A 15,079-nucleotide genomic window follows, 5' to 3' on the forward strand; every position below is an offset into this window, starting at 1 on the left:
GGGAGATCTTTCCATTTTCTGAGATCTTCCTCGATTTCCTTCTTAAGAGGTTTGAAGTTCTTGTCATACAGGTCCTTCACTTGCTTAGTTAGAGTCACACCAAGGTATTTCATGTTGTTTGTGACTATTGTGAAGGCTATCTTTTCCCTAATTTCTTTCTCCACATGTTTGTCCTTTGAGTATAGAGGCTACTGATTTATTTGAGTTAATTTTATATCCAGCCACTTTGCTGAACTTGTTTATCAGCTGTAGGAGTTCTCTGGTGGAATTTTTGGGGTCACTTACGTATACTATCATGTCATCTGCAAACCGTGATGTTTTTACTTTTTCCTTTCAATTTGTATCCCTTTGATTTCCTTTTGCTGTCTAATTGCTCCGGCTAGGACATTCCAGTACCCTGTTGAAATTTCAGTTGTTATGTCTCCACTTATCTTTCTGATATTGCTAATTTGGGTACTCTTTCTTGGCTCTCTAGTTAGACTGGCTAAGGTTTTATCAATCTTGTTAATTTTCTCAAAGAACCAGCTCTTGGTTTTGTTGATTCTTTGAATGGTTCTTTTTGTTTCTATTTGGTCTATTTCTACTCTGAGTTGGTTTATTTCTTGCCATCAACTCCTCTTCAGTATATCTGCTTCCATTTGTTCTAGAGCTTTCAACTGTGCTGTAAAGTTTCTAGTGTTTGCTTTCTCCAGTTTCTTTTTGGAAGCACTCAGAACTATGAGTTTTCCTCTCAGTGCTGCTTTCATGCACCCCATAGGTTTAGGTATGTTGTGCTTTCATTTTCATTAAATTCTAGAAAATCCTTTTTTTTTTCTTTATTTCTTCTTTGACCATGGTATTGTTTAATAGAGCATTGTTTAGTTTCCATGGGTATATGGGCTTTCTGTTGTCTTTGTTGTTATTAAAGATCAGCCTTAGACCATGCTTATCTGATAGGATGCATGGGAGTAGTTCAATCTTCTTATATCTATTGATGCTTGTTCTGTGACAGATTATATGGTCAATTTTCGAGAAGGTGCCATGAGGTGCTGAAAAGAAGGTATATTCTATTGTTTTAGAAAGAAATGTTCTGTAGATGTCTATTAATTCCAATTGGTTTCTAACCTCTGCTAGTTTCACTGTGTCCTTGTTCAGTTTCTGTTTCCATGATCTGAGATGAGTTTCCTGTATGCAGCAAAGTGATGGATTCTGTTTATGTATCCGGTCTGATAGCCCATGTCTTTTTATTGGGGAATTGAGTTTATTTATGTTAACAGATATAAAGGAATAGTGGTTTCGGTTTTCTTCTATTTTTGCTTTTAGAGGTAATATTTTGCCTGTGTGTCTTTCTTCTTTTGGTTTACTTTCTTAGGTGTTTTCTTGTTTTCACTAGGATGTAGTTTCCCTGCTTGTATTGGGTTTTCCACCTATAATTCGTTGTAGTGCTGGGTTTGTTGTCAGATATTGTGTAAATTTAGTTTTGTCCTGGAATATCTTGGTCTCTCCATCTGGGTTGATTGAGAGTGTTGCTGGTTATAACAGCTTGGGCTGACACTTGTGTTCTCTTAGGGTCTTCAAGATGTCTGTCCAGGATCTTCTAGCTTTCATAGTCTCTGCTGAGAAGTCAGGTGTGATTCTGATAGGTCTGCCTTTATATGTTACATGACCTTTTTCCCCTTACTGCTTTTAGTATTCTTTCTATGATTTGGGCACTTGGCATTTTTACTACTATGTGTCCGGAGAATTTCTTTTCTGGTCCACTCTATTTGGAGTACTGTAGTCTTCTTTTATGCTCATGGTCATCTCATTCTTAAAGGTAGGGAAGTTTTCTTCTATGATTGTGTTGAAGATATTTACTGTGTCTCTTAGTTGATATTCTTTGCCTTCTTCGATTCCTATTATCCTTAGGTTTGGTCTTCTCATTGTGTCCTGGATCTCCTGGACATTTTGGGTTGGGAGCTTTTTGGCTTTCGCATCTTCTCTGACTGTTTGGTTTATGTTTTCCATGTTGTCTTTGGCCCCTGAGATTCTCTCTTCCATTTATTGCAGTCTGTTGGAGATGCTTGCATCTGTGACCCCCTAATTTGCTTTTTAGTTTTTCTACCTCATGGGTTGTCTCTTTTAGTGTTTTCTTCATTGTTTCCATTTCCATTTTAAATTCCTTTTTCAATTCCTTCATCTTTTTGGTTCTGTTTTCCTCTAGTTCTTTGATTTCTTTGAGTGTTTTTCTTGTTTCCTCTTTAAAAGCTTCTATTTCTTTATGCTTTTCCTCCTGTTCTTGTTTAAGGATCTCCATCATCATCTTGAGGTATGATTTCAGGTCTGAGTCTTCTTTTTCTAGAGTGTTTGGCTTTCTGCTGTTTGCCATAATGGGAGAGCTGGCTTCTGGTGTTGCCAGGTTGTCTTGGTTTCCATTTGGGTAAGTTCTTTCGCTTTCCTCTTGCCATCTTGTTGTCTGTGATTATACATGGTCTTGTTGTCAGTGATTGGTTCCCTTCTCTCTTGTGTACCTTGCCTGTGTCCCGGGATCTCTGCTGTTCCTGGTGGAAGATGGCCTGACCATTTAGTCTGCACACATGGGCCCTCCAGGTGGAAACCGAGTCCCTACAGCAGAGTTCCTGTTCCCCTGAACCAATTAGGAGTGGGAGGGAGCTTTCTGCTTGCTCGGCCCAGACCTCTCTGCACCCAGGCTACTCAAAGCACAGTCTCACCAGGCCTGTATCCCTGGATCTCTGTTGTTCCCTGGTAGCAGATGGCCTGAGCATTTGGTCTAGGAAGAGCTTTGTAAGACTATCTTCAGAACATAAGTTTAATAAATAAGGTCATCAGACAATTTCAGAAGATTCTAAAAGAGCTGAAGCATAAATTTCAAAGAAAAATATTGCATTGATCTTTTTAAAAGATTGAATTGATCTTTAAAGCCCTCTAAAATATGGAAATAATTTGGATTTAAATTTCAGCCACTAATTTGTAGCATGAGCTCATATCTACAATTAGATACTGCATACTACTGGGTAAAAAGTAAGAGAAAATCAGGAGGGTGATAAAATTTAAATGGATATTAAATCATCTGTCATTTCAAAGCAGAGGAGAACTTATATATGCTGAAGGTGTTTTCTTTGAGGTAAAATGTGCATATGCACTGATATCTAGTATATTATTTAACTTCACACGATAATTTAGCAAAGATTCAGGCTGAAAATTCATAGCTTCCAGGAGCACAAAGGAGCCAACTAATTTGATCATTTTGCATTATAGGTGAAAACTGTCACTGCTGAAATTTCCGAGTGTCCTAGATAAGTGTTCCAGAATCACTTAGTAACTGAATGATAAGTAACTGTAGATTTCATTTTCACTTACCAAAAAAGTCTTCTCTGCTAGACTTCCTGAAGGACCCCACAAAGAGACTTCCTCTACAGGATGAGTCAGACTGGATTCGAATATTTCTGGTCAACAGCCCAACCTCAGCAGCCAAACGAATCTGTCGACCATCCTCCATGATGTGGGCACTTCCTAGGGAAAGTGGAACCGGGGAAAAGAACCTTTAACGTCTATCTTGGAAATCGACAGCTGGGGACCCAGTGTACCTCACAGGTGACATTGTCACTTCCTGTTAGAAGTCCTCCCAACATGAAAGCCAGCTTTTCCCCCAGGCACACACTCCACAGATGTCAGCTGAGAAATGAAAAACTTGTTCCCTTGTCCCTCTTTGGGATCAAAAAGAATGTGTGAGCAATAATTCATTTCTTTTCCAATAACTCAGGTACCAATTCGGTCCAGTTAGTTGGTTCCCAACCTCTTTCCATCCACACATCAGTGTCAGACTGTAAAATCTGGCTGTACATTGTCCATATACCTCCATCATGGAAGTAAAAAACCCCAGTTCAGACAAAGCAGCAGTAAAGCATAAACAGCAATGTTAGAAGGCAAAGCAAACAGAAAAAGGTGATGCTAAGCATAGGAACCACTCTCTTGATTAGACTTCTTCCATCCACCTGGACCAGAGGGGAAAGAGAAGCCTTGTATTCTGATTTCCCATGATATTTCAGATGACTTTAACTGGACAGCATTACTAATGATTTCTCTTTTCTATGCTATGCTTTTTAAACAGAAAAGGTGAAGCTGGACATGGTGATCTATGCCTATAGTCTGCTAAACAGAGGCTGAGAGAGGAGAATGAATGGATCCTAGAAATTCTACAGAAAACGAAAAGAAACATCTCGACATTATTAGACAGAAGAAGAGGAGGCAATGGTCCTGAAACTATAACTTAGAAGTAACTTTAGACAGTCTCGGTAAAGATTTATACTCCCCCCTAACACATCAGATAAAAAACAATTCTCTGGCTCATCTATTTTGTATGTTTCATTAGTTATAGGTCCTGAGTTGAACTTATTTCTTACATGATATAGGAGGGTGGTTTTTCATTAATGACTTATTTCTATATGTAGGTTGATGTCAGTATGCAGGTGAGGGCTGGCGCTAGTTAGGTCAATGCAATACATGACTGGACAGCAGAAAGTAGGGTGAGGACAAGGTTTTAGTAAGGCAGGAGAGAAAGGGAAGGAGGAGAGAATCAAGATGGAGCCAGAGAAGGATGATCTAGATCCAGGTGGTTTTAATTGGCCCTAAGTAGATATGAATGTTTGTAAGGGTCTTTAAAAGTCAGTTTGTCTTATCTAGGTGGGCTGTTTGTCAACTGGTTTTAAGTTTATTGTGTAGATGTGTTGTGGATTGAGACTTTAACATATAAATCTGATTGCTAAATTACAAGTTTATGGAGTTTTTTTCTTGTTTTTTTTTTTTTTTTTTTTTTTTTTTTTTTAACCGAGCTGCAGGAAATATGAGCAAAATTCCTGGCTAACAGAGAAACAGCCAAGACAGGGCAACTAGAGAATAAAGGGGCTAGCATGGCGTGGTGCCATGCTATAGCGGTCCTGGGATGTGATATTTGTACCATGAGTGTTAACCACCAGACAAGGAGAGAGTGTGTAATTGCATCATGGAAGAGAAGCAGCTGGGGTGTGTGGCTCCAGGCTCTGTGGCCCATGGACCACGCGGCTCTGCAGAGTGAGAACACCTAGGAACCAGTAACTGCTGCTGGTTCATTTTTACCTCAGCATCTATATATTACTAACTAACTCGATTTTTAATTAATAATTTTATTTTATGTACATGACTGCTCTATCTTCATGTCAGAAAGAAGGCATCAGATCATATTATAGATGGTTGTGATTCAACATGTGGCTTCTGAGAATTGAACTCAGGACCTCTGGAAGAGTGGCCAATGCTCTTAATTGCTGAGCCATTTCTCCAGCCCCATCACTACCATTCTGTGGTCTTGTTTTTGTGTTTTTCTTGGTAATCTTAGCAGACGACATACATATAAACTATATTTTGTGTGAAGAATACATTTACACATTAAGGCAGATGGGGGAAAATGAGAGGAAGGAAGGAATGAAGGAAGGAAGAAAGGAAGGAAGGAAAAGAAAGGAAAGAACAGAGGAAGGGAGGGAGAGAGGAAGGGAGGGAGGGAGGGAGGGAGGAAGGGAGGGAGGGAGGGAAATGGTGGAGAAGGAAGTGAGCAGAGTGGAGGTGAAGAGAAGAAGGTTAGAGAAAGTTTTCTAAGACAAGCACAGGGAAGCAATCATATAACCTCCTCCCACTACAGTCCTTCAAGTGCAATGTATCTCGTCAGGCTACAGGGCAGGTTGTTTATGTTGCATCCATGTAGCGTGACTGACTCAAAGCCATAACATACCAATGTGCCTGTGTTTTAGACGTTCATGGATCCTGATGTGGTGGCCCTTGACTTCCTGCACAGTGAGGACCTCTGCCTCATGAGGCTCATACGAAGAAGAACTAAGGACGATTTTGTCATGGGGCTGCCAATCCACTGTATCGTGTACTATAATCCTGTGAATTCAGAAAACAGATGTCAGGTATACTCAACAGAGATCATCAAGTAACCCAAGAGAAAGGACAGCCCACATCAGAGTCAGCATGCTTCACCATGGAAACTGAAAAGGAACACAACAAACATGAAAAAAAAAAAAGCTTTTGTTGGACATTGACCCTTGTATACTGAGGAAATGCTGAACTTATAAAGTTTTTGTTTTGCAAGTATGAAAGCCTTAATGTGATCCCCAGAAGCCACATTTTAGTTTGAAAGTAAACAAAAGTGTACTTTTAATGTACACACATTTAATCCCAGCCCCAGGGAGGCAGAAACAGGTGGATGCTTGTAATCCCAGTAAGTCGGCAGTTTAATAATTATATCTTCATGTGCTTTTGCTAAAGCTGTCTCTTTTATTCACCAAGAAACAACTTGAATAATAAAGATATCTCCAAAGGGGTCTTTTCTCACGTTTTCTGAAGATGCATTTACCTTTTTTGGACAATGTATACACAAAGGCTAATACCTTGGTCAGACAGATACAATTGTGAGTGTTTAGAATTCTAGTTCCATCTGTGCTGCCTTAAAAGCGACTTAGTTTTTCCTTTTTTCTCCTCAATGAAGTAGTCAAATGTTCATATACCCCCCCACATCCAAACTGCATTGTGTGGAGTAATGAGTATGCATTAGTCCAGTGTGCTATTCCACGCTCTGTGCTTTTATTTCTCAATAAATCCATGGGAACTTTGAACATTTCTTTGGACTGACAGTAAATTCATTTTCTCCTCAATCTGGCATTGCTCTGAAACTTTTTCTTAGCAAATATGACAGACAGTTTATTTTCCCCTCCATCCACAATGCTTGCTGATTTCAACAACTGCAAGTTTGCTCTGTGACCTTTCACCTAGCACCAATTTAAACATATCACTGAAATCAACTCCCCAAACTCACTGACAACACATTCTCTACTACCTGTGAATGTTCCTCAGGGCAACAGGGACTGGACAAGACATAAGATACACAGCATACATTGGCAGGGCCACTAAGAAGTGACAGGTCTGCTGGAACCTCTTGGAGTCTTAGCTGTGCCTTCATTTGCAATGATATCATAGAAAATTCATTAGCATAATGGAACAAATGATATTTTTAAAGGCAAATGAAGGGCTGGGCTTGAGGCTCAGTTGGTAGTTTTACTGTTCCAGCTCCAGTTTTCCACCATTATCACTAACTTACAACCATCTCAAAAACAGGAAAAAAAAGAAAAAGAGAAAGAAAGTGATTGGGAGAGGTAGCATTTTGTTGGAAGCATGTGGGGGAGGGGACAAAGGGAGTGGGAGGGGATGACATTTGAAATGTAAATACATAGAATATCCAATAAAATAATAAAAAAATCAGAGTTTAATGACTTAAGGATGAGAAGTATTAACTGTATTCTAGTCTTCTATATAACACTAATGAGACTTGTGTTATAGAAAAAAAGGGTAAATGTTCCTGTTTTCTGAGAAAATATACCTAAAAATATAACAATTGACTATTTTCAAATAAAAAAGGATGAAACTTACATTATAACAGGAGAAGGCTCCTGAAAAATAATGTGTTTAATGTCTGGGAAAAAAGTATCCACACCATTCCCTTTATTTATGCATTAATATTTGACCTTCTTAAGGGAAAATATAATGCTTGCCTGTTCAGAGAACTCCAATAAGGTGATAAAGAACAAGTGTTTTATAAATTTTATTTAACAGTTTTCCAACTATGCATAAGACATTCATTTGTATATACCTATAATTTTAATGAATAAAGCTAAACACTAATGGAGAATCATAATGAAAGTAAATGTGTTTGACCAGTCTCAAAAGATACAAGTTCCCTCAAGAATCAGGAGTAGCTACAGACTCTGAACTCTACAAACACCAACTATTCCACTCCTAATTTCTATATTCATGTTTTGCATCAACGCCACTAGAATGCAATGGGAATTTTTTCAGAGGTATATAGATTGCTGAGTCCTGAAGAAACCGCATTCCATAATTAGGTATAAATGACATGAGATATATATTTGCAGATATATTTGCCTATCAGGCTTCCTTTCTCCCTCATCCTGGGAAAGCATTCACCTACTGAAACTCTATTCTTCCCTGTGCTGTGCCGCTTTAGTTGTTCTAGTGAGAACCTCAGCACAAGCTACCAATGTTTGTATAAACCCTTCTCCAGACAGAATGAACAAAAGGAGAGAATTATACCCTCAGACTGTGAACCTGGATAAAATGCAAGCACTCTGAGATTATGTACAGCCTATAGCCGAGAAACTATTTTTCAGTATTAAAAAAAAAATGATGTCAAAATAGAGAATCTCAAAAACGTGGAGACAGAGGTGAGGCTCTGGATTAGCACCAGTCCAAAATCCAACAAGAACTATTCATTTTACATTTCTAACAGAAGCTTGATTGCCTGTCTTGAGGCTGACATTGTGCCAGAAATTGAGCTTTAAAAAATTGCATTCATTGAAAATTTACATTCATTTGATTTGTATAATTATTATATTAGCTAGGCACTATTACCCTCATAATTACAAGAGAAGAAACTATGACTCAAAAGGTAATTTACCAAAGTTTTACATTTAGTAAATCGTAAGCTTATCTCAAGCCTTTCTCTTTGCAGAGTACTTTTGCCCCTTATTCTAAAAGTCAAGACCCTGATCTCCATGGAAGAGTTGTCCATATGAGGTTAGGACATAGAGCTTCAATATGCTTTTAAGAGGTTGCACATAAAATCAATAATTATTAGAAAGTGGGAAAAGAGCTACCATCTCTATACTTTGACACACAAACAGAGTAATGGTAGTAATAAATTTTGAATAACATGTAAATTAACTGAACTTTAACTTTAGGCAAAATTCTGATATATTAGAAAATATACAGTTGGGCTAACATGTTCCAAATTCTAGAAAAGACATATAAATTCAAGGAGTAGATATGAGTTAGATGCCTATGCTATGCTTTTTCCAGATACTGCAGAATATGCCAAACCAATAACAATATTTCCTCTCTCTCTTACACAGACAGAGAGCCCCAGTTAAAATAGCTTAGTACTATGCACTGAGAACCACACCAACATTTTGTGGCTACACAAGATGTGGCTATCAGCAAATGCCCAATCAAAGGTATACAGAAACACTGACATTTATATAACATTTTATGTCTGGAATTATTTTCTAGATATATGTTACAGTGTAAGATTAAAATTTAACACTATAAGATAATGTTATAATGGTTTTGCTGATGAAGAAATTGAGTGCAAAGTTAAGACATAATGGTTGAATTTTCAAAGATAGGGAGAATGTGTGTAATGATATTCATCTGATACCCTTCTTGTCTGAGTTCTATAGTACTAAAATTGCCATAGGAAGCCTTGTGCATGGTGCTTGGAAGAGAGAAAAAGAGAGATTTAAAACATATGATATTTCAAAAGCACAGGAACCAACAGAACAAATATTGTGTTGTTCAAATTAAAGGTCTAGGTCCAGGGTACAAAATAAAGTAAAATTGGGTTATTTTGCTCATTAGTAAGTGATTTCTTTGTAGATGACAGACAATAATCATAAACTACTCTAACCAATCCAAGCCTGCTGAAGCAGCCATTATAAAGGAGATGCACGTTAAAATTTCATGCAAGGATAAGAAGGCAGAGGAAGGTATTGTGCACTGTTGTACCAATTCAAGCTGGTGTAGCTGTTGTAGAAAATAGGATAAAGGGGTTAGAAGTATGACTCTGCCAATAATAACAGAGTTCAGATCCCAGGTGATAAGCCAAGTCTCTCTCTCTCTCTCTCTCTCTCTCTCTCTCTCTCTCTCTCTCTCTCTCTCTCTCTCTCTCTCTCTCACACACACACACACACACACACACATATATAATTAAAATTAAAATTAAAAAGAATTCTCACAGAAATAGTTATAGAAGATGAAGTCAGTGACTTAAAGGACACTTGTACCTCTGTGTTCACTAAGTCCCCTATCTACTACAAGCACATGTCCACTAATATGTGTAGCAGAGGTTGCCTTGTCAAGTCTCAGTGGGAGAGGATGTACCTAATCCTGTAGAGACTTGATAACCCATGATGAGGGGGATACAGGGTAAGGAATCTTCCCAGAGGTGAAGGGAGGACCTGGAGGGGTTCAGCATTTGGGATGTAAATAAATAAATTAGTTAATTTTTTTAAAAGGAAGAGAAACGGGGCACATAGGCACAGTAGAATAGGACCGGGCTCTCAGAAAGAAGTGCTGCTGTCTGAACAGCACCAATTACCGTTACGCTAGGTAAGAGAGTGAAACATCCAGAAACACACCATCTGATCTCATTTATGTGTGAAGCCTAACGTGTGGATTGCAGAGAGGAGTAGAAAGTTAGGGGAACACACGTCAGGTCATGGTGATTTGGGCAAACATCTTATTCAAGAACTGCTGAGAACACAAAGTTCACTCATTTCCCATCGCCAGCAGCAACCACAGAAGCATGAGAGATGAGATACTGCATAGGCTAATTTACTCTGTTTAGTCTTGGCATGACATACAGGTTTCAAAGCGCGATTCCAAACACATTAAACAGTCAATGGTTTTACTTGTCCGATAAAAATGAACATTTGAAAAACAGGGTAGTAAGACAGAGCCTGAATATAGCCTTATGTAGTTTCTTTGAGAAAAGTGGGGTAGGGAGGGAAAGAGAGATGATTAATCAGAAAACAAACAAACAAAAGTTCAAAATGAATCTCCATAATATTCTCTCTGCTTTCTCATACTTTTCCCACTGAGTTGCTTAGGGACAAACATTAAAATGCTTTCTGTCCATTCTTCTCTCACCAACAGGTCTCTTTGTCTGTCTCTGTCTCTCTCTGTCTCTGTCTCCCTCTCTCTGTCACACATACACACACACACACACACACACACACACACACACACACACACACCACCTTAACTAAGACTATACGCAGTGTCCTTTGAAACACTAAAAAGTTGATATCATCTAAAGAATTTTTGCCAAATCTAGCACTTGCCTTTTGAAAACTCTATGAACAGATAGAATGAAATACAAATGCCTTAAGCTTAGCTAGAAGAGTGACCATTTAATTTCAGAGAACACATGCATGTGGCTGTGTGGGTCTACATGGGCAGTGCACACATAGGATGAGCAGAATTGTGTGACAACAAACCCTTTGGCTTTATATAGTCTGTTTCATTTATGTGAATTACAAAATGACCATTTAGATCATCTTTCTCAATGAATATATATACATATACACATACACACATACATAAACATTTAGACATGTATACATATATACAAATATAACTTCTTCCCTTGGTCATCAGAACTGCATGTTCTTTGGATTTTAGATTCTAACAAGCTTCTTGACCCCTGTTTTTCTTCATTAACTCAATTTTCTTTCTCTATCATCAGGAGCATATAATGTTACAATCAATTTTTTTCTCTTAATTGTTTTATTTATTTACGTTCCAAATGTTGCCCCCTTTCCCAGTCCCCCATCTAATATCATGCCATCTCCTCTCCCCTTTGCCTCAGAGAGAGTGCTCCCCACCCTACCCCCAAACCACACCCCTACAATCAACCTTCTTAATATGTATTTATCTAGAATAACAACCTCTTCTGGGCACTATGCTCAAACTAAATAGGTATGTGGACTTGTATACACATATATACATACATTCACATACACACATATAAAATATATAATGATGTTATATATGATTATATATATGAAAATGATAAGGGAGCCTTAAAAATTAAAGAGAACTGCCAAAGAAATCGCACCAAGGAGTACATGAATAAAGTTAGAGTTTGTTATCCTTCCTGTTGGAGATGCTGTGGCTTCATATTAATACAGGCAGCTCTGAATTTTCTGATTTTTTGCTTCTATGATCATATCTTCTGTTGTTTTCACGTATTGATCAAAATGCTAGTAGATCCCTGTCAGTTTGTTCTCTATATAGTCTGTTTAATTCAAGGCAATGGCTGATCCATTGTTCACCTTTATATGCTCCATCCCATGGTTATTTCTGCCAGAGTCAAGTCTCACTGTTATCTTTTCAATTCTTACTCCTTGTTTTGGCTCCCAGGACCCATAATTCTAGAGGTAACTGAGAAAATGCACACGTTCCCTAAACCTACTCTTGTTACATAGTTTTCTTTCCCTAGATTTTGTATATGTCCCTATTTTATTGTGTGTTACATGTTTTCTTCCCCAAGTGCCCCTGTTTTTCAACTTTAAATGATGTTTAGTTGAATACTTAGCATTTCATTTCAGAATCCAAAACCACAGAGAGCCCAATGAAACAATAAGAACAAATAAAGGTCCCTGACTCTTTCCTTACCTCTCATTCCCAGGTGCAATGTCGGCTCCAAGGTGTACCCAGGATTTTTTCGGATAAGCACTGTGAAGGCGAAGCTTCCCATAAACTCCTGAAAATTTAAGAGTCAACAAATCGCTCAGAAAACACTTCCATCTAATGTTTCAGATCTTCTTATACAAACTATGTGACACATAATCCTTATCTAAGAGTGTCTATCTTATCTTTGCCAAAAAAAAAGAATATTTGTATTGTAACAGATAAAATATAGCACAAATACCTACAGAGAAATTAAAGCTTTATCAGATGATGGCACTTTAGAAACCAGAAACCGAGAAGCACAATGTCTAATGGTTAACCAGAACATTTTAAAGAGGCTTGTCCTTCTGCCATTAAGACAACTTCAGAACTTTTGTGATCTCCTGGAAGTCAATTGGTTTTGGTATTATATGATTTATACTAGATTTTCCCGAGTGGCAAGACTTGTTCTATTTCCTGAGGATAGGATCTTTGGGGCTATTATCTTTGTTTTCAGTGCTAAGACTTAATAGTTCGTCTTACTATAGATTATCAGGGAAAACATGAACAGATATTCTGTTTTATTTTGGACTCACAAATTATAGTCTTACCAGGGACAGTCAGGCAGCATGTATCTCTTCAGGGTTTTGGGGATTTCCTTAAAAATATTTCATGGCCACTTTCAACCATATTAATACATTAACCATAATTTCTCATATTCTGTAGTTTCCCAAAAAGGTGACCATGCATTCCATCAGTAGAAAAAAGTAATCATGTATTTATTTCACTTAGGTAAAATCTAGGTGAATAATATGTGTTTATAAATATGGACATCTAACTTCAAGTTTTAATTTTACCCTGCACTCAAATGTACTGTGTGAATAGCCCTGCATATTTAGTAACATTTTGTTGCAAACCCCTAATTTAATGAGCTAAATATCTATAATATTTTATAAAAAAATAGAGGAAGGTAAAAAAGCATAGTAGTATCATTGAGATATCCACAATGTGCCTTGGATTTGTATCCAATGTGGCCCCAAACAGTAAAATCATAATTAATAAAACCTTAATTAAATGCCAATGTATATGATTTCTTCTAAACCCCAATTCAGACAGATTTGCTAGAAGATAAAATAAGGATTAACAGTGCAGATGAACTTTATTTTCAGAACATGACATAGAATTAGATCTTTATAATATGCTTCCATAAACGCATGTTACAAAACAGCAAACAACAAAAATTAAATCACCTTTTATTCATCATGGGCTGAGTACCTCAGCAGAAAGGACCCTGGGTTGACTTAGAGAAATTTCCAACAACAATGTTTGTTACATATATATATATTTAAAATCTAAATTATCTAGAAAACTCAATTAATTAGAAAAGCAGATATCTTGGTTGTTTTCATTCTCAAAGGTTAACTCTAAAATGATTCTGTTTCTTAGTTGTTTCAAGAAGGCAATAAACTGCTTACAGTGAGTAGAACCTGCCATTTGCTTATGATGCCATAGAAGCTAAGTCTGCTGTGAATTGAGTATTCTTTATTTTAACTGCTATTAGGAAAAATTGTAAAGATATTTGTTGAAGCATGTGACTGGGGCCAGGGTCAGCAGACTCAGTAGTGTGGACTCCCATCTGAAAGGTTCAACTAACGAGACTGCCACAAACACACTGAACAAAGAAATCAAATCAAGTGTTCCTAGTACCGTCCTTTTCGTGTATTGTGAAGTTAAAATTCTTCTGCTCACATCATGGCAATGATAAAATAAATAGAATTCCAGAAAAAATGTTAAAGTTATTAAGCATTTCAACATAGTATACAGCAATTATTAGGTATTTTGGAACTAAGTCAACAAACCCTACAATATCAGTATATGTACCCCATAATCTTCATAATTCTCATATTAAGGCATATAAAATAGATAGATAAACATTGCATCTGCCTTTAAAACACCCAACATAGCTGTTCATCTAAAGGGAAATCCGATAAAATTATTATCCTGGCTCTTGACAGTAACACACACATTTAGGCTATCTAACAACACAATACTAGAAACATAGTAAAAGACTCTAGCCTGACTCACTGCAAGTTTCCTCCTATAAGAACAAGAAATAAATAAGTTACAAGGGACCCAGTTTTGAAATGGATGAAAAGTCTGGACCGTAAAAAAAGAATTAAAGAATAAAATTTTAAGAAGAAAGTGAAACTACTTCATACAAAGAATGTTTCCTTTTATACCATAAAAATTTCCTGTACAGCACCACTCTTTGCGTGGAAACATTCATACTTGTCTGCATAAGATAGCCCAGTCCTAGTGTTCTCCTGTAGAAGTTCAGGATTTGACACTATGATACTATGACCGTATCAGATGAAATAATGTCAATGGTGAACGTTCTTATGGCCTTCACATATATAAGGTTCATAAGTCCTGATTCACAGTTATAGTATCTATAAATATCTGGACTTTGAATATCTGATGCATCAAAGAATAAATATAAAACTGTCTAGAATTCAGCAGTTCTCTGATAAATGGAATTCTTCTGCCTCTCTGACTCAGTCTCTCTGTCTCTTTCTGTGAGTCTCTTTCTATACAGCTGATAGTAACATACACTATACTTAACTCTTACCAATTGTTCCTGGGTCAACACGAATTCCATCAAAATGGTCACAGAAGATTTCTTCTGAGGCTCTAAGGAATATCAGAAGTCTTTGACCTTTTTCTAAGGGGTTTTGCAAAGTACCTGTTAAGGAAACAAAGTAAGTCATCCAAAATAATTTGAAATGCAAGAGAAAGTCCAGAGTAAGTGTTGTGACACTGACTG

At 37.3% G+C, this 15,079-nt stretch overlaps 1 protein-coding gene across 1 annotated transcript in view; it reads right to left on the minus strand.

The window, feature by feature from the left end:
* The window catches only part of PKHD1 (PKHD1 ciliary IPT domain containing fibrocystin/polyductin), a gene marked incomplete at both ends in the record, with an annotated part of 432,805 nt that overhangs the window by 128,513 nt on the left and 289,213 nt on the right, over positions 1-15,079 (minus strand). Inside the window, 4 exons of the mRNA XM_080917462.1 lie at positions 3,340-3,492; positions 5,741-5,895; positions 12,262-12,349; positions 14,885-14,998. Coding sequence (XP_080773588.1) covers positions 3,340-3,492; positions 5,741-5,895; positions 12,262-12,349; positions 14,885-14,998 — 510 coding nt within the window. The remainder of the gene's footprint in view (positions 1-3,339; positions 3,493-5,740; positions 5,896-12,261; positions 12,350-14,884; positions 14,999-15,079) is intronic.

Source organism: Micromys minutus (assembly GCF_963924665.1).
Source record: "Micromys minutus genome assembly, chromosome: 5".
Lineage (NCBI taxonomy): Eukaryota > Metazoa > Chordata > Mammalia > Rodentia > Muridae > Micromys > Micromys minutus.